Genomic DNA, 25744 nt, shown 5'->3' on the forward strand with positions numbered 1-25744 from the left:
CAGTGTTAACAAATTCTAAAAAGATAAAAATATACATACTAGCCATTACAACCTTAAAGACATGAGTACAGCATCCATTAGAGTAAACCGCAATTACAGACTAGAATGTGGATAGCACACAGACCTACAGGGTCTCTGCGTTCCTCCTCTTCCCCCAGACCTTGGTGAACACCCAGTTCTGTTTGTTCTGGTTTGGATCCATATTGCTCTTCTCCTTCCTCCTTTGATGCCTGGTACTCATCATCTTCAAAAGTCTCCTCTTCTGCAACATAAAAACAAAGGAATGCTTAGCATGTCTGCCACAGATGAAAAAAGACTGAGCACCATCCTTGCACACCCAGAATAACTATTTTAAAGTTTTCTGTAAGCTTTAGCAGGTTAAATAGGGGTAATCTGCTGCCTGTGCCAGAACTCTATGCGCTTTCACTGCTGGAGTCCCCTAAAGATATAGTAAGTCCGTGGGCTGTTCCAATCATGGATGCCCACCTATAATCATCAGCTCTGGATGGGTGTGGCTTAAAGGGATCAGTAGCAGACACTTGACTTGCTATTTTCATATGTGTTTCCTAAGTCCCCTTTTACACGGTCTGCATTCCGTTGCGGACCATGCTCTGCTCAGCGGGGATCGATCCGCCGATCCCCGCTGAGCCGGTAGATGACAGCTCCATCTCCGCACTGTGTGCGGAGAGGGAGGTGTCAGAGCCCCGCTGCTCTCTATGGGGAATCGGATGAGAGAGGACCGCCTGTCCACTCTCATCCGATCCGATCCCCAGGACGGATGGAAAATAGGGTTTCCATCCTTCCAGGTTTCACAGACAGGATCGGATGCGGATGGCAGCGGCTGTCAGTGGACATGTCACCGCTGACATCCACTGCTCCATAGGGCTGAATGGGGCATCCGATCAGATCCGCCTAAAAAACTGACAGGCGGATCTGATCGGAACGCCCGTGTGAAAGAGCCCTAAAATATATATGGAATTACTACTGAACCAACTACTGGGACATTATTAAGACAGCCAATAACATTGAAGCAAACCTACTGAGTTCATCAATGTGTCAACACTCCCCACACTGCCAAAGTGCAGATACCCTATGACGACACATTGTTTTTGGCAAAGAGAACCAAGTGCTAGGTAGATGTCCATGCAGTGGTTTTGGCCACAAAACAACTGTAAACAAACAAAAAACAACTATACAAAAACAACCGCCTCTACACCCCCTTAAAAATAGCTTGACTTTTGCTGAGAAAAAATATATATATACACACACACACACACACATACATACTCACACATATATATATATATATATATATATATATATATATATATGTGTGTGTGTGTGTGTGTGTGAGTATGTAGGTGTGTGTGTATATGTGTATATATATATATATATATATATATATATATATATATATATAATGTGTGTGTGTGTGAGTATGTATGTGTGTGTGTATATGTATATATAATGTCTGTGTGTATATATACTGTATATGTATGTATATACATATTGCACAAAGCAACCCCGAACATCCTCTTCTTAGGTTCCCCACCGACACACTGGGCTCCTCTCCCTGCCGAGTGCCCCCATAGGAAGTCTCTTGCTGTGGGGGCACTAATGTGTGCTTACTCCTGAGCTGCCTCTGTGTATTCATAAGACACGTGGAATGTGTCTCGACTCAGTCCCTGCTCCCTCCTCACTGGCTGTGAATGAAAGCATCGGGAGACAACGGCCAATGAGGAGGCAGAGAGCCGAGACAGCAGCTGCTCTCATGCACATCGCTGGATCGCAATCGGTCTCAGGTAAGTATTAGGAGGAGCTGCATACTGAATGTTTTTAACCTTCATGCATGAAGGTAAAAACCTTCAGGTTTTACAACTACTTTAGGTCCCCATTCACACTGGTCTGACTTGTTTTATTCAGTTTGACAGGTCCAAAACGCACGACAAGTCACACCCTATTGTCAGCAATGGAACTGTTGAAATCGGTGCAATGCCGACTTTATGGTGCAGCACAGATTTAAAACAGTAGTTCTTACACTACTTATGGTGATTTTAGGTGCGATTTGCATAGACATTTGTGAATGAAGTCACTAACATGCGGCTTTGAAATTGTGTGATTTCAAGTGCAGTCACACAATTTCAAAATCGAATTCGGTGTGAATCAGGGCTCAACGTTGCAATATAAATAGATTGCCTATACAACTATATATATATATATATATATATATATATATATATATATATATATATATATATATACACATATATACACACACACATACACACACACATACATACATACTCACATTATATATATACACATATACACACACACACACACACACACACACACACAGTATATATTTGGAAAAAGCCTTTGGTATCACATTAAAAATTGTGGCAGATTCCTACATTTTCAGTTCTGAGGAAAAAGCTGTTTTTTTCACCACATCCTTTCCGGATTTCTGAATGGGAGGGTCTGTATTCATTATAACTACCTAGTACACTCTCAGTGTTCTAAAGGAAAGCTGCAGTGTCTGTATCCCCTTAGTAGCCAAGTCTTAGGGAATATCTCACCAAAAATTAGATTCTAATGCAGGATTTGTTAAAATTTGTATCTTCGTGCAGACATCTGAAAGTTCAGAGATCAAATCACACAAGCAGGAAATTACATTTTCAGGAGGCTTTCTGCGCAGAACGTCTCCAGGTTGCCATATTGCATTGAATTTTATGACAATTTTAGAAAATTACAGCAGCTGTGCATTGAAATGTAAAGGTAATTTTTCATGCCATTAACACAGAATGGCTTGTGTTGCAATTTTATGTGTTTTTTTTTTTTTTTAATGAAAGCAGGAGTTTTCCTTTCCTATGCAGAATGAAAGATTTGCGTAATACCAACAATTTCTGCACAACCTTGCAACATTCTAAATAAATACATTCCTAAAACAGATCCTAGTATAATAAGTTCTCAATTTTTTTTGTGCAAACATTATTGCTTTATTGTCACCTATTGCTTACATCAGGGGCCTCCAAACTTTCTAAACAAAACGGCCAGTTTATTGTCTTCAGACCTTAGGGGGGCCGGACTGTCACCAGTGGGAGACCAAAATGCCCCAGTGTCAATGGGAGCAAAACATTTACATACATAATTTACATACTGTACATACAGTACCTATGGCCATTAGGAATATGGCCTATTATTGGTAATAGTAGGAGGAACAGTATCCCATTGTTGTTTTCAGTGGAAGGAATAGTGTCCAATTGTTGGAGCCAGTAAAAGATGCCCCATTGTTGGCGCCAGTAAAAGATGCCCCATCGTCGGCGCCAGTAAAAGATGCCCCATCGTTGGCGCCAGTAAAAGATGCCCCATCCTTGGCGCCAGTAAAACATGCCCCATCCTTGGCGCCAGTAAAACATGCCCCATCCTTGGTGCCAGTAAAACATGCCCCACCCTTGGTGCCAGTAAAACATGCCCCACCCTTGGTGCCAGTAAAACATGCCCCACCCTTGGTGCCAGTAAAACATGCCCCACCCTTGGTGCCAGTAAAACATGCCCCATCCTTGGTGCCAGTAAAACATGCCCCATCGTTGGCACCAGTAAAAGATGCCCCATCATTGGCGCCAGTAAAAGATGCCCCATCCTTGGTGCCAGTAAAACATGCCCCATCCTTGGTGCCAGTAAAACATGCCCCATCTTTGGTGCCAGTAAAACATGCCTCATCTTTGGTGCCAGTAAAAGATGCCCCATCTTTAGTGCCAGTAAAAGATGCCCCATCTTTGGTGCCAGTAAAAGATGCCCCATCTTTGGTGCCAGTAAAAGATGCCCCATTGTTGGTGCCAGTAAAAGATGCCCCATCCTTGGTGGCAGTAAAACATGCCCCATCGTTGGTGCCAGTAAAACATGCCCCATCCTTGGTGCCAGTAAAACATGCCCCATCCTTGGTGCCAGTGGAAAGAATAATGCTTAATTTCTGGTGTCAGTGGGAGGTATATTACCACACAAAAGTAAGTAATGGGGTGCAGTTTGGAGAACACTGGCCTACATCATCAAGACACATCTGGATGGTGAATGCTATTTGGAAGCTAGCACTTTCCTAGAGAGAAGGTAAATCTTGGCCAAGCTAGGTTACCAATTCCACCAGCATTCTTTCCATATACATTATATTAGTGTGTACTATTTAATTCACCTTTGGCACCAATGGGAATGATTCATAAAATGTAGAACCAGAAAAGCTAAGGATGTTACCCATAGTAACAAGGCATTAGCTGCTATGGGAAAATTAGGCAAGGATTTCTACTGGATTCTCACAGCCCCTTTCAGATTTAAACCTGCCTTGGAAGTTTGTATGTGCTTGGCCATGCAGGAAGCTGAGAAAGAAAGAGGTTAAATAGCACAGGCTTCAGAAAAGTACATTGCTACTGCCCTATAGAGAGCTGTGTGTGCTTATTCTGCAGGGGGTTGCTTACAACTAAGGGCATTTTCTGACTTTAGCACTATTGCATGGCTTAAGGCCTGTACACACTTGACGGAAATCAGACAAAATATCCTCCGATTTTTCTCTCTCTTGCTCAGCGTTCATAACCGTTTTTAGTTGACAGTGAATAAATGTTCACGAAATTTCTCGTCCGATTTTTTTTTTTTGGGACATTTGTTTCTAGACTTTCGGGTTGTCAGCAACTTCAGATCATGCGCGGTCTTTCGTATCCGACGTACTGCAAACACATTAAACAAAAATTGGCTGTCTGGGGACGGACGATAAACGATAAAAATTTTGGTGTTTGTCCCTCCGTTTTGTTTTGTTGAAAATGTCGGCATCGGCTGCTGAAAGTTGTGTACACACTAGCCGAAAATCGTACGATTTTACCTCGTACGGGAATTTTCGGCAGATTTTCTACTAGTGTGTACCCCACTTAACTGGAAGATGCAACAAGATTGTGTAAATTCCGGTAAGGACCCCCACTCACCAGTGATAGTCTTAAAAAAGGAATCTGGAGGGCGGGGCATATCTGGAATAACTTCATACAGGGGACGGAAAGGCTCAAACATGTCAGGTGATGTGTCTTCCAGAGGGACGGTGTCGATAATCTGAAATAAAATATAGTAATGACGACTTACATCTTCAGTGTTAAAGCGAAACTTCAAATGGAACAATATTTTTTAAACTTAAAAGTGGTTGTACAGTAAACCCTTACATATACCCAGTGAAGTGATTGGCCTCAGGTGATATACAGAGATAAAACCAATTCTCCTACATAAGTTGTCTATTAGGGTAACAGCACCACAGATAAGACAGAAAATCTTAATAAATAATTTAATGGACCGCTGCTGCCCTAATTAATGGAACCAATTAATAGCAAAGAGGGATTGCTTTAGTGAGCAGCGCTGATCCACATACTGTATCTAACTAAGTATGCGCAATCAAAATTAGAAAAAACACCTTAAATCATATACCATACGTGTAACATGCTAAAAAAAAAACCATCATAAAATCATCAATTCATAAATATGCAATATATAAAATAAAGTGCTAAGTGCAAAAAATATATAAAGTGACTGATGCAAAGTGAACCAAACTTTATTAAAGCAAAAAAAGTGCAGAAATAAGTGCGCTCCAGTGACTCACAAGACAAGTATGGCTAAAACCGTTTTGGCTATACTTCTCTTTTAATTGAATAGTGTGTACAGCAATAGCATTGAAAATGGAAATAATGGTAATCTGAATGTCCCTGCTGTTTTTCTTATTTCTCTTGGGGCCAGCAGGATTTGTGCACCTGAGGTCTCAGCCCCACCAACAACACACAGTTATTCTGAAGGGGTCTTAAAATGGCCATACACTGTAAGATTTTTTTCCCCGCAGGCTACTGTATTTCAACTGTGGGTGCCCATGGCTGTCAGCTAACCTGAACAGTGGCTGCATCTGGTTGGATGCAGCTGTTGTTCAGCTGATAATTTTCTGTCTAGCTGCTTTGATTTTAAGAGCAAAGGCTGTTGGGTGGAAGGGTACCAATAGGGCCATCCACAGCTTTAGTTTTACACCATGTATGGCCATCTTTACTCTCCCTGTTGTATTTTTGTTTTTATGTACATTACAAATGCTAGCCATACACAGTTGAACAGAAAATCAATTGATTGTTGATTGATCTATGCTAAGCAGCGTGGATGGAGAAATCTCCACTCCCAGCAATTGTATTCAGGCAGCTGATGCAACTGCCTGACTACCCAAACAGTGACTGCATCTGGGAGGTTGCAGTTACTGTTTGGTCAATAATTTTCCACCAGTCAGGTGTCAGGTGAATTTTAAATCAACCTTTTTTTGATTCGGATGGTGCTAGGAGCCACTCTCACAGCTTGAATTTCAGTGGATTTAGCAGGAATGGGCTGAAATTCAGGTCGTGTGTGGCCAGCTTAAGCAAGCAAGTGGACAATTGGATGGGGAGACAGAGAGAACTTCTAGTCTAGGCAGGAAAATCAGCAATTTGTAAGACAGGGAGGAGGAAAGAGGATGCAGGGTGAAACAACATGACCTTAAGGCCCCTTTCATACAGACAGACCGATCGGGTCTGCCTTAAAAACTGAGACGGGCCCGTTCAGACCATCTATTGCCCTCTATGGAGCGGCAGATGTAAACGAACATGTGTCAGTTTACACCCGCCAACATCTGATCCTATCTGCTGGAAACAGACAGATGGGGGATCTGTTTCCCATCTTTCTGGTGGATTGGATAAGATAATAGTCAGATGTAAATGTACAGGTGGACTGTTTTTAATCTGACCACCCATACAAAGTAGGCTGTGTCTGTGTCCCCTCTGCATAAGTGGAGCAGACATGGACCAGTCAACCGCCTGCTCAGCAGGGATCAGCAGACAGATTCCCTGCTGAGCAGGCGCATCCACTGGCAGAGTCCCCCCATGTGAAAGAGCCCTTGGGGTGAAAGACAGCTTAAAGCGCTCTTTTGTCAACCTTTGAATGAACTGAACCCTAAAGATTTTTTTTTTTTTTGAGGTCCCAACTGACGTGAGAATAGCACTGCCCCAAACAATCCCACCACCATGTCTCAATTGCATTAGGACTATTTGAATAAAACTCTCTAGCTGCTAACCTGTCCGCAGAATCAGGAATCTGACAGGTTGCCATTTATTTAAAAAAAAAAAACTTTGTTCTATTGTAATGAAATGAGCAGGTATGTGTGTTACCTTTTGGGCTACTTTCTTCATTTCTCTGATATAAGCACACATGGCATCCTCCTGGCTCATCTGACCCAGCTTGTTCCAGGCATCCCTGTAAACATCAATTGATGATATGTAATAAGCCTGCAGTCATCAAATCCATACACTCACCTTCATTTTCATGTCTGGCTATCAAAGATCTATGATAATTAGAAATCAAAGGCCATAAAAAAGCTGACTGCACCCAGGGTCAAGGCTAAAGGGTTTACTAAGCCAAGCATCTGCTTTGCGCTGCATATAATCAAAAACAGCAGTGCTCCTGGCATTTTGAGGCACTGGTGTCACAATACTACCAATTTTTTCCTGTGTGGGTTCCTGATGTGTAAAAGGGTCTCACGGAAGGCTTGCATGGCAGCACTGAAAAGACAAGCACTTAGTGCACTTTACACCTAGCACTCATCTGTAGTAATCCCAATGGTGGGCAACATAGGGCTGTCATTGCCAGGGGCAGACTGGCAACTTTTGACCCAGGGGGCAAGTACAAACCAGAGGCTCATGGTGCAGCTACTCGGCCCTCCTCCCATTCTCCCTCCTCCTGACCTCCTCCTAAACCCCCATTCTATGCTGAAACTCTGCTCCGGGTACTCTCTACTCACTGGCTGAATCCGGGTTCCCGACCTGGCTACCTGGGGAGGGTTGGGGGGAGCTGGGACAGCTCGGTTAGGGCTGGCCAGGGGAAGGAGAGTCTCCAGTGGGGCATGGAACCGGCCTCTGCTCAGACACAGTTTACATCATTCATGCTGGGGGGGGGGGGGGGGGGAGGCCTTCGCTCTGTCCTTGTTGTGCTCAGTAGGTCAGCGGTGGGGACTTTTTACTTCTCTTCACCAGGAATCCTTTAGGCATGTCTGTGGCAGAAGCAGTGCGGCCTTTTTACAGGGCTTTAGAGTGGCCTGGGGGGCAAATGCCCCCCAGCCCCCTGGCCCAGTCCTCCCCTGGTCATTGCTGACCTCCCTCAAAAAATGCTAATTGCTTGGCTGTCTCTGGCTGCATTATGTCGGGACAGTGATCAGGAACATGCAAGCAGATCAGGGTCTGGTGGGTCAACCACTACAATCTCTCTGCAAAACTCTAATGACATAAAGCACTCACAATGGAAGCTCCAAAGCAGCATGCTCCAAAGCAGAGCTCCACAGCAAGAAAGAGGTGCTTTTTCCCTCACAATCATAAGGTGATTTACTGTAGTTAGGTTGATAGGATTCATGTGAAGTGTTTATTTTATGTCAGGTCCCCTTTACATGTACCTATAGGCATTACTTCAGTGTCACTGCAAACTCTAATGACATGAACCACTCACAATGGAAGCTCCAAAGCAAAGCTCCACAGCAAGAAAGAGGTACTTTTTCCCCCACAATTATAATAATAATGATTATTATTATACAGGATTTATATAGTGACAACAGTTTACGCAGCGCTTTACAATGTGGGGGGGGGGGGGGGGCAGTCCAATTACAAAACAGTTCAATACAGAAGGAATAGGAGGGCCCTGTTCATAGAGCTTACAATCTAAAGGAAGGGGGAGATGGGACAAAAGGTAATAGCTGCAGGGGATGATCTAATAGAAGTGACTCGGGTGACAATTTTCTGCAGTTAGGCTGATAGGATTCATGTGAAGGGTTATTTTTTAATTGACAGGTCCACTTTACACGTGCCTATAGTCATTACATGCGCGTCACTGCAAATCAATGATCTTAAGGAGAAAAGTTAATTGGCTGTTGAAATTTATGGAACACACATGGAATATAAATTAACATTTTATTGTGAAATATATTTGAATATACTGTGTGTGTATATATATATATATATATATATATATATATATATATATATATATATATATATATATATGTGTGTGTAATTAGCTCAGTGAATCTTGTGTATACAAAGTCTATTAGGGCTCATTCACATAGGCTGAGAGGTCTGTACAGCCTAAACTCTGATCTTATTTTTGTACCTGGAAGTCACAGATGTTGCATAGAGCCACAGTGTACGTTGAATAATCCCCCCCCCTCCTCCATGGTCCTAAGTTCTAAAATACCATTTATTCTTCACTCAGCAAACACTAAACATGAGATAAAGTCTGCTAACGCATTTCAGCTGTGTGCGGCATCAATCATAGCAGACTGTCAGCGGTGTACATCCATACCTGTACAAATCTATACGTTTAAATCTGTTTAAATCTTTACCATAGTTTCCTCACATCCTGTCATTGATTTGTACAGGGGCAGGTAGGTAACACCTGTGACTAATATGACATTAGCTAAGCTGTTTCCATAAACAACATAGCTGCCTTCTTATTCATCAACTATACAGCAGCGATCATACCACTTATATCTTCCAATGGGATCCCAGAAACCAGGGCGGGCGATGTTACAGGATCCAACCGTGGCTTGCTTGTAATAGCTGTAAAAAAGAAGCATCTCCTCATAGGAAGGGCGATAGGAGCCTAGAGAAAGAGAGATTAAAAAGGGTCTGATTGCTATATAGTCAAAGGCTTCACATATTCTGTATATAAGCTTGTTAAACGTCCCATTCCCATGCCTTTTGGATTGTAAGCTCTTATGGGCAGGGCCCTCCTAATCTCTTGTATTATAATTATACTTTTTCCCTTCTATTGTAAAGCGCTGCACAAACTGATGTATATAAATCCTGTATAATCATAAGAAAACCCAGAGGTGTAACTAGAACCTTCAGAGCCTCAGTGCATGAAACCATAAGGCCCCCCCCCCCCCCCACACGGTGGCAGAACCCCAGGGCCCAGTTGCAAGTGCAACATTTACAACCCCGGTAGTTCTGCTACTGGTTGCAGTAATTTTGTTACTTTATTTTATTATTATTTTTTACCATTTTATTTTACTTTATTATCTTTTTACAATGTTGTTTTTTTAATTATGTTTTACAATTTTTTAGATGCCCCCTTGAGAGGCTTTGGTGAAATATCAGGGGTCTAAACAGACTTCTGATGTTTCACCTTTGAGACAGAGAAGGCGATTGAGAACACAGCCCTCAATCTCCATCTTAGCAGCCTCAGCAGCATAGAATGAATGTACAGGAATAGCTCTGTAAAGAGCTTCCCGTTCATTCACAAACTAAAGCATAGTAAGCATAGTTTACTATGCCTCCGTTATGAACAGACAGAGTCAGTGATCCGTACAAGTCACTGACTCTGTTTATAACTGAGGCATATGTAAAATAGAAGAAAAATTTCCGCGCTAGATGTGACAGAAAACCAAATGATTAAGAACAATAGTGAGCAGCTGGCACAAAATCAACTAACAGTGATTCAAAAAATACAATAAAAACCAAAAAGTGCAGCGCTGAAATCAGTATACAATTATATAGCCGAAAAGCTCATATAAAGAAAACAAAAAAGGAGAGGGGATAATGTCCAAATGAATAGTCCCAATATTAAGTGCAGAGATGTGAATCCACGTGCAAAATAACTTTCTTCCAGTGACACCAGGGAAAAGTGTAGGAAGGGGACACCCTTGTGCTCAGGTATAACAAGCAGCTTACCGAAATTCCGTGGCTGCTCAATTTAATGAGACAGCCTCTCCCAGCTAGTAGTAAACCAGTAGGTCAACCGATATCAAGCTCAGGTGCTTCGAAAGACTCCAAAAGCCGAAAGCCGTTTCCGGTGTGTTGTTAAACCGATCACATTAATATGTGGCACACTTGGAACTTCTCATATACTCCATTGAACGTAAAGCCATATGTAGAAAGAAACAGAGGCCCATAGCGTAATCCCGTAAACCAATAGGTAAATTTATTTAAAAAACTACTTACAATTTAAAAGACAAAAACAGGCATGTAGTATGTGCCGGTCATGGATCTAACCGCGGCGTCCCGCAAGTCTCCAGATCAGCATATGGATAAACGGCCGGCTTCGTTGGGGGGCGTGTGGACGTTTATGTCTGGGATCGCCAACGTTTCGTCATAAGAAAGACTTCTTCTGGACGCCCAGAAGAAGTCTTTCTTATGACGAAACGTTGGCGATCCCAGACATAAACGTCCACACGCCCCCCAACGAAGCCGGCCGTTTATCCATATGCTGATCTGGAGACTTGCGGGACGCCGCGGTTAGATCCATGACCGGCACATACTACATGCCTGTTTTTGTCTTTTAAATTGTAAGTAGTTTTTTTAATAAATTTACCTATTGGTTTACGGGATTACGCTATGGGCCTCTGTTTCTTTCTACATATGGCTTTACGTTCAATGGAGTATATGAGAAGTTCCAAGTGTGCCACATATTAATGTGATCGGTTTAACAACACACCGGAAACGGCTTTCGGCGTCTTTCGAAGCACCTGAGCTTGATATCGGTTGACCTACTGGTTTACTACTAGCTGGGAGAGGCTGTCTCATTAAATTGAGCAGCCACGGAATTTCGGTAAGCTGCTTGTTATACCTGAGCACAAGGGTGTCCCCTTCCTACACTTTTCCCTGGTGTCACTGGAAGAAAGTTATTTTGCACGTGGATTCACATCTCTGCACTTAATATTGGGACTATTCATTTGGACATTATCCCCTCTCCTTTTTTGTTTTCTTTATATGAGCTTTTCAGCTATATAATTGTATACTGATTTCAGCGCTGCACTTTTTGGTTTTTATTATAACTGAGGCATAGTAAACTGTGCTTACATTCATTAAGACATGAAAGGGGCCTTTTCTGCTCTCCATCTTGAATGCATACCCCGCAGCAGCCAGCAGGATAGAGGATGGCCGGGGGAGTACACAGAAGCCTGGTCAAAGCAGGAGGTGGATAGGAGGGGCAGCGGGGCGACATGTAGAGGAACGGATACCCTCTGGTTTTTCTCTCCTGCAGCCTCTGAATCACGGATTGGTTCCTCTATATGCTGCCCCCACTGCCCCTCCTATCCCAGTGTATAGGGGACCACAATGGCCCCCTGGAGCATGGTCCCGAGTCGCAATTGCAACCACTGCATCTCCAGCACGTACACCCCTGATAAAAACATAGATATTAATAAGGAGTTGTAGCCCTCTGTGTTCCAATCTTTTGGGAAGGCTTTCTGCAAGATTCTGGAGTGTGTATGTGGGAATCTGTGTCCATTCAGCCATAAAGAGCATTTGTGAGGTCATATACAGGTTTTGGATGACAAGACATGGCTCGTAGTTGGCTTTCAAGTTCATGCCAAAAGGTTGAGATCAGGGCTCTGTGCAGGCCACGAGTACCTCCACAAAAACAAATCAAACTGGAGCTGGAGCTGGCTTTGTGCACCTAAAATAAAAAAATTAAGATGGGTGTCCACATTAAGAGGTTGTAGATCTATGTCTTTCTCACTCTACTTTTAAAAGGGGCTTTTATAGCTGTGCCCCTGTTTGATTCACCTTCACTTCCTGTGCCAGTGACCAAACAGGAAGGGAGAGGAAATAATCTCATCAGGGACACTGACAGCAAATATAAAAATAGTTATGATACATACCACTTTTGGGCAAGCTCTGAATAACTGACACTGCAGCATTGAACTGTCTCCGGTATCCACTCTCATCTTGATCTGTCCCCATATGTCCAGAATACGACCCCGCAGTCTCAGAGGCAGCGTGAAATCCCAGTGCTTTCTGCAGAGGACAAAAGTACTGCCAGTTATTGCTGTGCCAGAGAAACGCTCTATCCTGATAAAAGGTGACCTCTGATCTGCAGATATTTACTTGGATAGAATGTGATTTCCAGTAGAAACAGGTATGCTGTATGCTCAGGCACATTCTAATAATTTTGAAGAAGTACAGTGGGTATACTGGGACCTGTGGTTCATCAATAGCTGCAATAGGTTGGCCAAACAAGGCCAAATAGAACATGATAAGGAGTTGGCGGATGTCCAACGTGACCTGATGACAGTGACATAAATGATAGACTAAGTGACCTAAATATTGACACTAACAGGACTGGGTGAAATTTATACAAGCCGACACTATGAATGTCATTTACAATGTCAAGTAATGTAAAAAAAAAGACATCTGCTTTGCCGTGGTAGCTCTAGACTTGCTGTGCAACCAGATTCATTTTGGCCCTCATCGTGAGCATGCCCTTCGGTCATGGGGTCACCTGCTTAGACTACACCTTTGTTAGGAGCTCCCAGGGCATTTCACTTAATAAGCAGGATTTAATTAGTTCCCATTTGCTACCTGGCAGGGCTGAGTGCAGAGGAATAATTTGCTTTAAGTACTTACAGTAAGTTGTGTCTACAAGTACAGCTGCCCATATAATTGCTACTCCTTGCCACATCTCACTATTATTTCATCCCCCTTACTATCAAAAAACTAAGAAAACTGGGAAAGGGGGTGGTGGGGGCAAATACTCAACCAATCATGTGTGCTGACAAGGAAAGAGCAGAGTGTTGACTCATCGGCCTGCTTATACTTCTTGTGACAGCGCAAGGCCCTGCCAGCTGCCACTGTGAAAAAGGAAGCAAATGGGACACAGCATTCACGCAAATACAAGATGCGGGCTCTGGAATATTGATTTTGAGCATAGAAAGGTGGTTTTCCAACTTTCTCCGGGTTTTGGAGTTTCGGAGACTTTGAAGAGCTTTGGAAGGCAGGACGTCTTCAACCCAGTGTTCAGGTCTTGCTGAGGACTAGCAGGGTGTGTCTAAAGGTGCAGACAGCCTTTATAACATCAGGTTTGGGCATAGCTCAGGGCTCCTGTTAGAGGAGACAGGTGTGCTCTACTGAGTGTCTAGAGAGCTAAAATTGCCAGGAGAGCTGAGAATGTCGAGACAGCTAAGAGCCAGGAGAGCTGAGAGTGTTCAGAGCTAGGAGAAAGCTAGGAGAGCAGAGAGAGCTAGGAGAGCGGAAAGAGCTTGGAGAGCGTAAAGAGCTTGGAGAGCAGAGAAAGCTAGGAGAGCATCAGGTGAGCTAAGAGTGTCAGGTGAGCTAAGAGCGTCAGGGGAGCTAAGAGCGTCAGGGGAGCTAAGAGCGTCAGGGGAGCTAAGAGCGTCAGGGGAGCTAAGAGCGTCAGGGGAGCTAAGAGCGTCAGGGGAGCTAAGAGCGTCAGGGGAGCTAAGAGCGTCAGGGGAGCTAAGAGCGTCAGGGGAGCTAAGAGCGTCAGGGGAGCTAAGAGCGTCAGGGGAGCGCCTGGAGAGCTGAGAGCGCCTGGAGAGCTGAGAATGCCCAAAGAACTGAAAGAGCCAGGAGAGCAGAGACCACTAGGAGAGCAGAGAGAGCTGAGAGCGTCCAAAGGGCTGAGAGCATCCAAAGGGCTGAGAGCACCCGGAGAGCAGAGCGCGTCCGGAGAGTTGAGAGTGTTCGGAGAGAGCTGAGAGAGCCAGGAGAGAGCTGAGAGAGCCAGGAGAGAGCTGAGAGAGCCAGGAGAGAGCTGAGAGAGCCAGGAGAGAGCTGAGAGAGCCAGGAGAGCTGAGAGAGCCAGGAGAGCTGAGAGAGCCAGGAGAGCTGAGAGAGCCAGGAGAACTGAAAGAGCCAGGAGAGCAGACAGCGTCCGGAAACCAGAGAGCGTCCGGAGAGCAGAGAGAGTCTGGAGAGCAGAGAGCCAGAAGAGATTAGAGTGTCCAAAAGGGCTGAGAGCACCCGGAGAGCAGAGCGCGTCCGGAGAGTTGAGAGTGTTCGGAGAGAGCTGAGAGAGCCAGGAGAGAGCTGAGAGAGCCAGGAGAGCTGAGAGAGCCAGGAGAGCTGAGAGAGCCAGGAGAGCTGAGAGAGCCAGGAGAGCTGAGAGAGCCAGGAGAGCTGAGAGAGCCAGGAGAGCTGAGAATGCCCGGAGAACTGAAAGAGCCAGGAGAGCAGACAGCGTCCGGAAACCAGAAAGCGTCTGGAGAGCAGAGAGTTAGAAGAGATTAGAGTGTCCAGACAGCTGAGAGAGCCAGAACAGCGAGAGTGACTGCAGAGCTAGGAGAGCTGGGAGAGGCATAGGAACACAGATACTGTGTGAGAAGGTATGAGGGACCAGTCAAAGCCCAAAGACCAGGCTTTAAGTAACAACGCTGCCGAAGAGAAGAAGCCAAGTGGCTTAGCTATTATTTTCAAAGGTCCTGTTTTGATGATGGAAAAACTCCTGCATGGGCAACTACTTTATAATGGATTTTAATTTTGTTTAATAATAGTGGGCAGACCAGCTCACTAATAATGCTACTACTGCTGGGTTAAATTCCCCAGAATGTCCCATTATTCATTTTCCAATCAGCCGGCTGGGGGCAAGGAGGTGACCTAGCTGTATTGGTTTACTCCAGCAAAGAAATATTGGGTCAGAAGCCTGGAGAGAAACAAATTGTCTGGCAGGTAAAATAGCTCTCACATACTGTATGGAACTCAACTGCGTATTTAGTTGTTTGTTCAGTTCTGAGTACTTTGATTGGAGTATGGTCCTTCTACACTTGTGGCCCCATATGCAGCAGCAAGGGCAACACACCTGTTGCTCTATACAAGTGTACCTGTCACTAACATGTGGTAGAGACAGCCATTGTGTGAGCAGCTTATTGAGTCATCAGGAACCCCTGACATCAGGGCCGACCCTACCCTGATCCCCATTGGGTCTATTGGACGCAGGCGGCCCTTTGAGAGGGGTGGCAAATTGACTCCCAAGATTTTTTTTCCATCAATTTTGTGTGTCATCTAGGAGCGGCACTCCGCTGCCCTGTAAAAAGGCCGCCCTGCTGCCCTCAACATGCATACTCATAGTTGCCAGGAGCGAAGGCGCTCGCACACAGTCCAACACTGGCTGTTAAAAACCCGAGCACACACGAAGAGCTCAGTTGTGTGTGCTGCCAGGGTACCCACAGGGGACAGAAAGCAATAAAAGATCCCTTCCCCACCGGCTTCGCCAGCAGCTGATATTCAGGTGCAGCTTGCAAAGCTTGCATTTCTATTGGGTGGAACTGGAGGAGGGGGTGCAGCCGGCCTCACGCCCGGCCCGCCTTCTTCTGCTCTGGTGCATGCGTGAGGCTAGGCACTGAAGACTGTGGGAGCACTGGGAGAGAGCAACAGAGAGGTAATATAAGTTAGTCCTGTGTGACAGGGCGTCCATCATTTTTTCTAGTAGTGGCTGCTGATCTGCTGGATGGCCAAATGTTGCATAACCTGTCATGCTCAAAAATCACTCTACAGCCTTAGCTTGCCCCTATACTACTCTAGCCTGTCCATATACTACCCTAGCCCACCCCTATACTACCATTGCCTGTTCATATACTACCCTAGCCTGCCCCTATACCACCCTTACCTGTCCTTATACTACCCTAGCCTTCCCTATACTACCCTAGCCTTCCCTATACTACCCTAGCCTTCCCTATACTACCCTAGCCTGTCCACATACTACCCTAGCCCGTCCACATTCTACCCTAGCCCGTCCACATTCTACCCTAGCCCGTCCACATTCTACCCTAGCCCGTCCACATACTACCCTAGCCCGTCCACATTCTACCCTAGCCCGTCCACATTCTACCCTAGCCCGTCCACATTCTACCCTAGCCCGTCCACATTCTACCCTAGCCCGTCCACATTCTACCCTAGCCCGTCCACATTCTACCCTAGCCCGTCCACATTCTACCCTAGCCCGTCCACATTCTACCCTAGCCCGTCCACATTCTACCCTAGCCCGTCCACATTCTACCCTAGCCCGTCCACATTCTACCCTAGCCTGTCCACATACTACCCTAGCCCGTCCACATTCTACCCTAGCCCGTCCACATTCTACCCTAGCCCGTCCACATACTACCCTAGCCCGTCCACATTCTACCCTAGCCCGTCCACATTCTACCCTAGCCCGTCCACATTCTACCCTAGCCCGTCCACATTCTACCCTAGCCCGTCCACATTCTACCCTAGCCCGTCCACATACTACCCTAGCCCGTCCACATTCTACCCTAGCCCGTCCACATTCTACCCTAGCCCGTCCACATTCTACCCTAGCCCGTCCACATTCTACCCTAGCCCGTCCACATTCTACCCTAGCCCGTCCACATTCTACCCTAGCCCGTCCACATTCTACCCTAGCCCGTCCACATTCTACCCTAGCCCGTCCACATTCTACCCTAGCCTGCCCATATACTACATTAGCCTGCCCCTATACTGCCCTAGCCTGTCTATATACTACCCTAGCCTGCCCCTTTACTGCCCTAGCCTGCCTATATACTACCCTAGCCCGCCCCTATACTGCCCTAGCCTGCCCCTATGCAGCCCTATCCCAGTGGCATATCATCCATGGGTGCAACGTGTTCACTGCACACAGACCCTGGGGGGTGAGGGGGCCCACTGAGCTGACACACACTGCACCCATGGATGCCCTAGGGCGCCAAGATGGGAGAGCAGTAACATGGTGGTATGTCATATAATTTTGCATATAGACAAGGTGCTGTTGCATGTAAATCTGACCTCCTGATGAATCTAATTTTAGTTTTAATTATCATGATATAAAATAATGGATGTGGGGGCCTTTTGGTGGGAATGTTTTTTTTTTGTTTTTTTTTTTGGGGGGGGGGGGGGGGGGGGAGCAGAATTTTATTCTTGGTGTCAGGCAGCACAATGCCTTGAGCCAGCCCTGCCTGGCATTATCAGTGTGACAGAGCAGATGGGTATCAAATTCAGATCCACATGGAGGCAAAGCAATATTACTGTGCTCACAGTGTGGCTGCAATCAGGCTAATGAACTATTTTTTCTAAGACTAATTTAAGTGTGAACATCCTCAGGGGTAAAAGTGACCATCATTAAAAATCCAAATTAAACCTATTATTGTTCTCTCTCCCACACCAGCAGTAAACCGGCATTGTGCATGACTTTTAGACCAGTGGTTCTCGACCTTTTTTGAGACCAGGGTCCAGTAAATTCTTCTAAAACTTCCATGTCCCAAGAATGATTAGACATTTATAATCATACAATAAACCTATGGGAATGCAAAGTATGTATTGAAATGCTGGAAATCTCTTCATAGGGTTGGGTGTCACTGTAGGGGAGATAGGAGTGGGGGGAGAGGGTTAGGAAACTCTGCAGCAGGCTTGGTGGCCATGAAGGGGATGAGGTTTTGGAGGGGGCTGGGGTCTCTCCAGGACATTGGGGGCTTTGCAGGGGCACAGTGGGAGTCTGGAGGTCACTGTTGGGTCTAGAAGGCACTGTGGGGGCATTATGGAGGCTTTGCAGCAGGCTAGGAGGCACATTGGGAGGTTGGGGAGCAATGCAGTGTTGGGGATGAGGAATCTCTGGAGACCTAGGGGCAATGAGAGTGGTTGAGGGGCACAGTTGTGTTTTTACTGCTCCCCAATTGTTCCCTTTTTAGCTGCAGAGGCAGCAGCCGGGGGGTGTACTCATGCAACTACTACGACACTAAATTATACCTCCTGCCGCTTTCATCAAGCATAGCCAATGCAGAGCGCGACTCATTCAAGCAAAGTGCTAGCGCGAGGTTCAAGAGGTTAAAGCAGACAGTGAGGAGGGGAATGAACACCTCCTCTGCGCCTGTCAAATGCTCTTTGAAGAGAGATCCTAACGCGGGTTCCTTACATAATACACTATGATTTAAAGTGACGCTGGTTTAAAGTGGTCATTAAGGCTTTTTTAATAATTTTTTTTTAAATAGAAATGAAAGGCAAAACATGTGTGTGTAATGGCTATATAAATATATATTAACCACTTGACGACTGCAATACGTATATATACGTTGCAGCTTGCAAGTGATTTACCAGGGTTGTGGCTAAAGCCATCAGCCACAACCCCAGTATTTTTTTTTTTCAGCCTGCGGCTGACTTTCATTTGAAAGCGGTCCAAGAGGCTCATTAGCCGCTGGATCGCTTTCAGAAGCGGCGGGAGGGGACGTCCCTCTCCCACCGCTCACTGGCGTTTCTTGGGCTTACCGTTTTCACCCGCACACCAGTGAAACAATCCAATGGTGCGGCTGGCTGGTCACATAGGCAGACAGAGACATCACTTCTGGTCTAGGGCAGAAGTAAAATTTTTTTTTTTTAAAGCAAAATATCAAAAACAATTTATTTTTTGGATCTTTTGCTTTTAAAAGTAAAGGAGAAATCTGGGGTCTTTTGGACCCCAGATCTCTCCATAAAGAGGACCTGCCATCCTTATTTATATTACAAGGGGTTTTTACATTCCTTGTAATAGGAATAAAAGTGATTAAAAAAAAAACATTAAGGAACAGTTTAAACGTAAAAAATAAAATAAATAATAAAAAAGGAAAAAAAATAATGTACAGTTTAAAAGTAAAAAAAATAAAAAATAATAAAAAAGAAAAAAAAATGAATGTGCCCCTATCCCTCCATGCTTGCACGCAGAAGCAAACGCATATGTAAACAGCATTTGCACCACACATTTGAGGTACTGCCGTGTACGTTAGAGTGAGAACAATAAGACCCCGTTCAGACAGGGGCGACACGACTTGCTGGGGCGACCTGTGAAGTCGCGGTGTGACTTGCACAGACTTCATATAATTGAAGTCAATGCAAGTCGCCTCCAGGTCGCCCCAAAGTAGTACAGGACCCTTTTTCTAAGTTGGAGCGACTTGTGTCGCTCCTATTAGAACGGGTCCTGTGCTAATCAATGGGAGGCGACCAACCGCGACTTGTCAGGCGACCAAGTCGCCTGACAAGTCGCGCTAGTGTGAATTGGGTCTAATTGCAGCACTAGACTTCTTCTGTAACTATAAACAAACAACCTGTAAAAAATTTGAAGGTGTCGCCTATAGAGATTTTTAAGTACAGTCGTTTGTCGCTGTTTGAAAACTGCAATTTTTATTCTCCAGGGTCTCTGCTATAAAGAAAATATCATATATTTTTTTTTTTGTATTGAGAGCTGGGCACACTCTCCTGTCATGCGAATTGGATGAAGGGAAACCCACATCAAATTTGCATAAGCGTGAACCCAACCTTAAAAGGATTAATGCTAGCCATACACCTGTTGAATAATCGTTAGAACATGTTTTCGAAAAATGAACACACGGTCGTGAGAGCAAACAATTTTGCCATTATGTAATGACTGAATTTTAATCGATAAATCAGTCAATGGACATAAATTAGTCTGTTTTTCGGTCATTTTGTCACATATGCCTAGTGCAAACTGTTCAGGTGAGAAACACATTTTTTTGGCTAGCACCAGAATCGGATCGCATTGGGTGTTCACACCTATGTGATCTGATTCATGTCTGAACTGACAGTTCACACTGCGATATACAAACTGATCTGGGGTCGTCATTAACCACTTTAAGACCGGAAGGATTTGCCCCTTTAATGACCAGGCCCTATTTTGCGATCCGGCACTGCGTTAATTTAATGGACAATTGCGCGGTCGTGCGATGATGCACCCAAATAAAATTTGTGTCCTCTTTTCGCCACAAATAGAGCTTTCTTTTGGGGGTATTTGATCACCTATGCGATTTTTATTTTTTGCGCTATAAACAAAAAATAGCGACAATGTTGAAAAAAAAAAACAGTATTTTTCACATTCTGCTATATGACATTTTCAAAAAAAAATTTTAAAATCAAATTTTTTTAACATGTTAGGCCAATTTGTTTTTTGCTACATATTATTGGTAAAAAAAAAAAAAAATCGCAATAAGCGTATTTTGATTGGTTAGCGCAAAAGTTATCGCGTCTACTAACTACAGGAAAGATTTATGTCATTTTTATTGTTTTTTTTTTTTTTTACTAGTAATGGCAGCGATCTGCGATTTTTTGCAGGACTGCGACATTGCGGCGGACAGATCGGACCCCTAACTGGCATTTTTTACACTTTTGGGGGGACCAGTGACATTACTACAGTAATCAGTGCTAAAAATATGCACTGTTACTGTAATAATGACACTGACAGGGAAGGGGTTAACCTTGTGGGTGATCAAGGGGTTAAATGTGAGCCTAGGGGAGTGATTCTAACTGTAGGGGAGTGTGGCTTCTGAAATGACCATAGAGACATGTGATCCTATATAGAAGGATCACAGGGGCTCTATGACCATTCCAGGGAGAAGAACGGTCAGCTGTGTTTACAACAACTGACCGTCCTTCTTTCTCATCGGGGAGCGATCGCGGGTGTCAGGCGGAGCCGCCTGACACGCATCGGCTTCCCCGCTGACGATCGCCCCCTAGCTGCCACCAAGCGAGCAACGTATCTATACCTTGTTTTGCCTGTACGAGCCACCCTGCCGCCGTATATATATATATATATATATAGTAATCGGTCGGCAAGTGGTTAACTTTGATTCCAAAAACAGTATCTCTGGAGCGCTCAAGTGGTATGCGGGAAGGTGAATGGTCTGAATGGTCTTTTTAGCACAGATAAGTTGGTCTTGCTGCCCCCTCAGGACCAAGGGTACCCAAAAACACTGAAAGACAACAACAAGAGAAGGGCGCACCCCCCTTGTGCATTACTACTAAAAAGTTTATTAAAATCAAAATGGGTAGCATACATTAGACCAGGTCTTTGTGGACACCATCAAGCCATCCAGCAGTAGAGAAGTGTTCTGGAGGCGATTGGTTCTTATTTCCTACATGCATGTACACATCCTACGTTTGTGGGAATAATGTACGCTACCCATTTCGATTTTAATAAACTTTTTAGTGGTAATGCACAAGGTCGGTGTGCCCTTCTCTAGTTGTTGTCATTAACTTTGTATTGACACCCCCCAGAGATTCGCATATGGCAATGTGAACTGCCTGCGAGTCGGGTGCAATGCGGGAACCCGCAGTGGATTGGCAGGGTTCCTGCATCGCACCAATGTGAACCGGCACTCAAAGAGAAAAGCAAGTGTAAACGAGGCCTTTGTCACATCCCCCTGAGCTTCCCAGTTGCCCCAGTAGCCATCTTGTTTCCCTATTCCCAAGCCTGGGATTGGAAGTTCCTGGGAACATTATGCTTAGATCCACATTACCGTTGCCAACACAGAATGCCCAATGCACTGCTATGTTGGTTATGAGCCTGGTTAGGCCTGTTTTATACATGGATAACCTGATGGCACCATGTACCTGACATATTCCGTCTGCTTAGTTACACCAAACAATTGTAAAAGATTAAAAAGAAAACCTGGTATATGCTGGACTTTGCAGAGGTGTCCTGTCCGCTGCACCATGGAAAACGCACAGGGCTATAAACAGATGTCAGAGGGTGATCAGTAGAAATCAGGTGACTCCTTCTGCTGTTCTATATTAAACCTTTTAAAGAAAGTCGGAAAGAATGTAAAGAATGTCATTCTCAAATCTCAGGCACTCACAGTAAATTCCTTGTCATTTGGGGGGATCTGGTCCGCATGTTACAACAGCTTTCTCTGCAGAAACAGTACATGATACCAAAATGCATACATCTCTGCAAATCTGGACGACGTTACCACCAGGGGCGAAAAACGCTCTTTACAAATGCCTCCTATGACCAACGTTGCTGTTGCTTGTGGTAAACGTCTGCATTCTTAAAGTGGACCTGTCATCAGATAGAGTTTTGCACACATAAGCGCACAGCTGCATAAGGAGCTCAGAGAGTGAACGATACCCAGGGGCTGCATATATAGCTGCATATCTTCCATAGAAATCTGAAGTGTATGCAGACCATTATCTGTGATCTTTACAGTTCCATCCGCACATTCTCATGTGATCTAGCGCATGTTTGTCGTTGTCTGACGCTTGGGCAGCTGCAACCAGAAAAGGGGGCTCATTCATACCAGGTCGGTCAAGCTACATTGATCTGCAATAATTAATACAGGCTCAACGCAAGGGCACACAGAAAATGATTGTTTACACCACACTTGTGCAGTAGTGTGCATTGCATAAAAAGCAGCGTCTTTGCAATTGTATGCAGCACAATGCACATCACCATGCTGCTGTGCCTAAAGATGAAAGTTTTTTTTTTCACTTTTAATAAAGTTTAAAAAAAAAAAAAGAAAAGTAAAAAAAAAAAAAAAAAAAAAAAAGAACATAGTTATTAACCAGTTCTGGACCGGAAGGATTTGCCCCCTTAATGACCAGGCCATTTTTTGCGATTCGGCACTGCGTTATTTTAATGAAAAATTGCGCGGTCATGCGAGGCTTTATCAAATTAAAATTGATGTCCTTTTTTCCCCACAAATAGAGCTTTCTTTTGGTGGTATTTGATCACCTGTGCGATTTTTATTTTTTGCGCTATAAACAAAAAAAAAAAAGCGACATTGCTGAAAAAAAAAAAAAATATATATATATATATATATATATATATATATTTATTTTTTTTTTTCCCCCCTTCTGCTATATAACATTCCCAAATTTTTTTTTTTTTTATCTAAATTTTTCATCCTTTTAGGCCCATTTGTATTCTGCTACATATATCTGGTAAAAAAACAAAATCGCAATAAGCGTATTTAATTGGTTTGGGCAAAAGTTATCTCGTCTACAAACTGGGGGAAGATTTATGTAATTTTTATTTATTTATTTTTTTACTAGTAATGGTGGCGATCTGCGATTTTTAGCAGGACTGTGACATTGCAGCGGACAGATCGGACCCCTAACTGACACTTTTTACACTTTTCGGGGGACCAGTGACATTGCTACAGTAATCAGTGCTAAAAATATGCACTGTTACTGTAATAATGACACTGGCAGGAAATGGGTTAACCCTAGGGGGATCAAAGGGTTAAGTGTAAGTCTAGGAGAGTGTTTTCTAACTGTGGGGAGAGGGGCTTGTGAAATGATCACAGAGATCTGTGTTCCTATATAGAAGGATCACGGGCCCTCTGCGATCATTCCAAAGAGAAGAATGGTCGGCTGTGTTTACAACAGCTGACCATTCTTTTTTCTGTGATCGCGGGTGCCCAGTGGCAATCGCGGTCGCCGGCCCCCGTGTATCGGCATCCCTGCTGCCTAGTAGGGGCGGAAGCGCGTTGCCGGCAGTGCGCACTCACCCCCCCCCCCAGCACCACACACGACCAATGTAGGGCTACGTCGGTTTGCCCAGTAGAGGTAAATCTGCGACAGGCGGTCTTAATGTGGTTAAAATGGATTGCACCAACCTTGTGCATTGTGCTCCATTCACACGGGCAGTTTGCACACCCAGCAGGAAGAATTTGCTGATTCCTGCAGCTGGAATGACAGGAGTGTGTGGAAAGTAGGTAATCGCTGGCTGTGATAACAGTCACAGATAGCTGCGCCCGCTGTCAGCCTGTCATTGCATTATATGGACCGCCGGTACATGTGACTGCTCGCACAGCTCAACGATTACCTGTGCTGATTGTGGCTGCATGCAAAAAGGCTGCTCGATCCATATCTGTCCCTGACTACAGGTAATCACTGGCTGTGAGAACAGTCACAGATAGCTGCGTCGTCCATTAGCCTGTCATTGCATTATATGGACTGAGCGACCGCCGGTACATGTGACTGGTCGCACAGCTCAACGATTACCTGTGCCGATTGTGGCTGCATGCAAAAAGGCTGCTCGATCCATATCTGTCCTCCTGGGAGTGATGACGTTCAGCTCCCAGGAGTCAATGCAAGCAGGAAGTGACGGTGGCCGCGGTCGCAGAGGAAGGAAGTGGAAGGAAGGTAAGTATATTTTCTTCAAAAACAAGGTAAGTAAATGAAAAAAAATAAAAAAAATCGGGGTTATCCAATTCTTTTTTAGGTGATTTTCAGCAAGCGGATGGGCCAAAGTTGTTTTTGAGGCCGGAACGCCGCTTTAAGCCATGATCATCTGTCCCTGACCGCAGGTAATCGCTAGCTGTGTGAACAGTCACGGATAGCAGCTATCTGTGACTGTTCGCACAGCCATCGATTACATGTAGTGATTGTTACTGGGTATAAAAAGGCTGCTTGAGCCATGATCTGTCCCTGACCACAGGAAATGACTGACTGTGCGGAAAGCAGCTCTTTGCTTAGTCAGCTATTACCTGCATTTAGGGACAGATGATCGTGGCTGGATGCAGTCATTTTGCAGCTGTCATCCTGTTACTGCATTACGTGGGCTAAGCAGCCGCAGCTCCTTGCACACCCATGTTGTTCCAGCTGCAGGAATCCAGAGATTCTTGCAGCTGGAATTTGTGATGTGTGTTAATCACCGTTTTAAATATGGCCTTAGGCTCCATTCACACCAATGCGTTTTTTTCAAGCTTTTTGCAGAAACGCAGGACAATATTTTTTAACATAGGTTATACTGGATGGACTGATGTCTTTTTTCAACCTCACTAACCATGTAACTATGTAACATGGGTTCCTATGGAACGAGTTCACATCAATGCATTTTTGTGCCTCTGCGTTTTTGGAAAGGGTCAGGGACTTTTTTTAAATGCAAAATGCTGCTTTTTTTGCTTTTTTGGTTCAGTAGACTTTAACCAGTTCCGGCCCGCGCTATAGCCGAAGTACGGCTACAGCGCGGACTCGAATTTCCGGGAGGCCGTCTTTAAACGGTCTCCCAGTAACAGGCTCCCCGCGCGCTCCAACGAGCGCGCATCGGGGAAAATCTGTGTCGGCCGTGTCCCTTGGACACAGCCAATCACAGATCGTGGTAAATGGCCAATCACAGCGGCCATTTACCACGTGATCGGCCCATGCAATGAGAGATGATCTCATATGTAAACATATGAGATCATCTCTCATCGCCAGCG

At 44.7% G+C, this 25744-nt stretch overlaps 1 protein-coding gene across 1 annotated transcript in view; it reads right to left on the reverse strand.

Moving 5' to 3' along the window:
• The window catches only part of ACBD4 (acyl-CoA binding domain containing 4), a 31108-nt gene extending 18275 nt beyond the window's left edge, over positions 1–12833 (reverse strand). The window contains exons 1-5 of the mRNA XM_082271393.1: positions 12674–12833; positions 9552–9672; positions 7197–7281; positions 4968–5088; positions 125–262 (exon numbers count right to left, since the gene is read on the reverse strand). Coding sequence (XP_082127519.1) covers positions 125–262; positions 4968–5088; positions 7197–7281; positions 9552–9672; positions 12674–12755 — 547 coding nt within the window. The 5' untranslated portion in view covers positions 12756–12833. The remainder of the gene's footprint in view (positions 1–124; positions 263–4967; positions 5089–7196; positions 7282–9551; positions 9673–12673) is intronic.
• Between the last annotated feature and the right edge of the window lie 12911 nt (positions 12834–25744).

Source organism: Pelophylax lessonae (assembly GCF_965119305.1).
Source record: "Pelophylax lessonae genome assembly, chromosome: 11".
Classification (NCBI taxonomy): domain Eukaryota; kingdom Metazoa; phylum Chordata; class Amphibia; order Anura; family Ranidae; genus Pelophylax; species Pelophylax lessonae.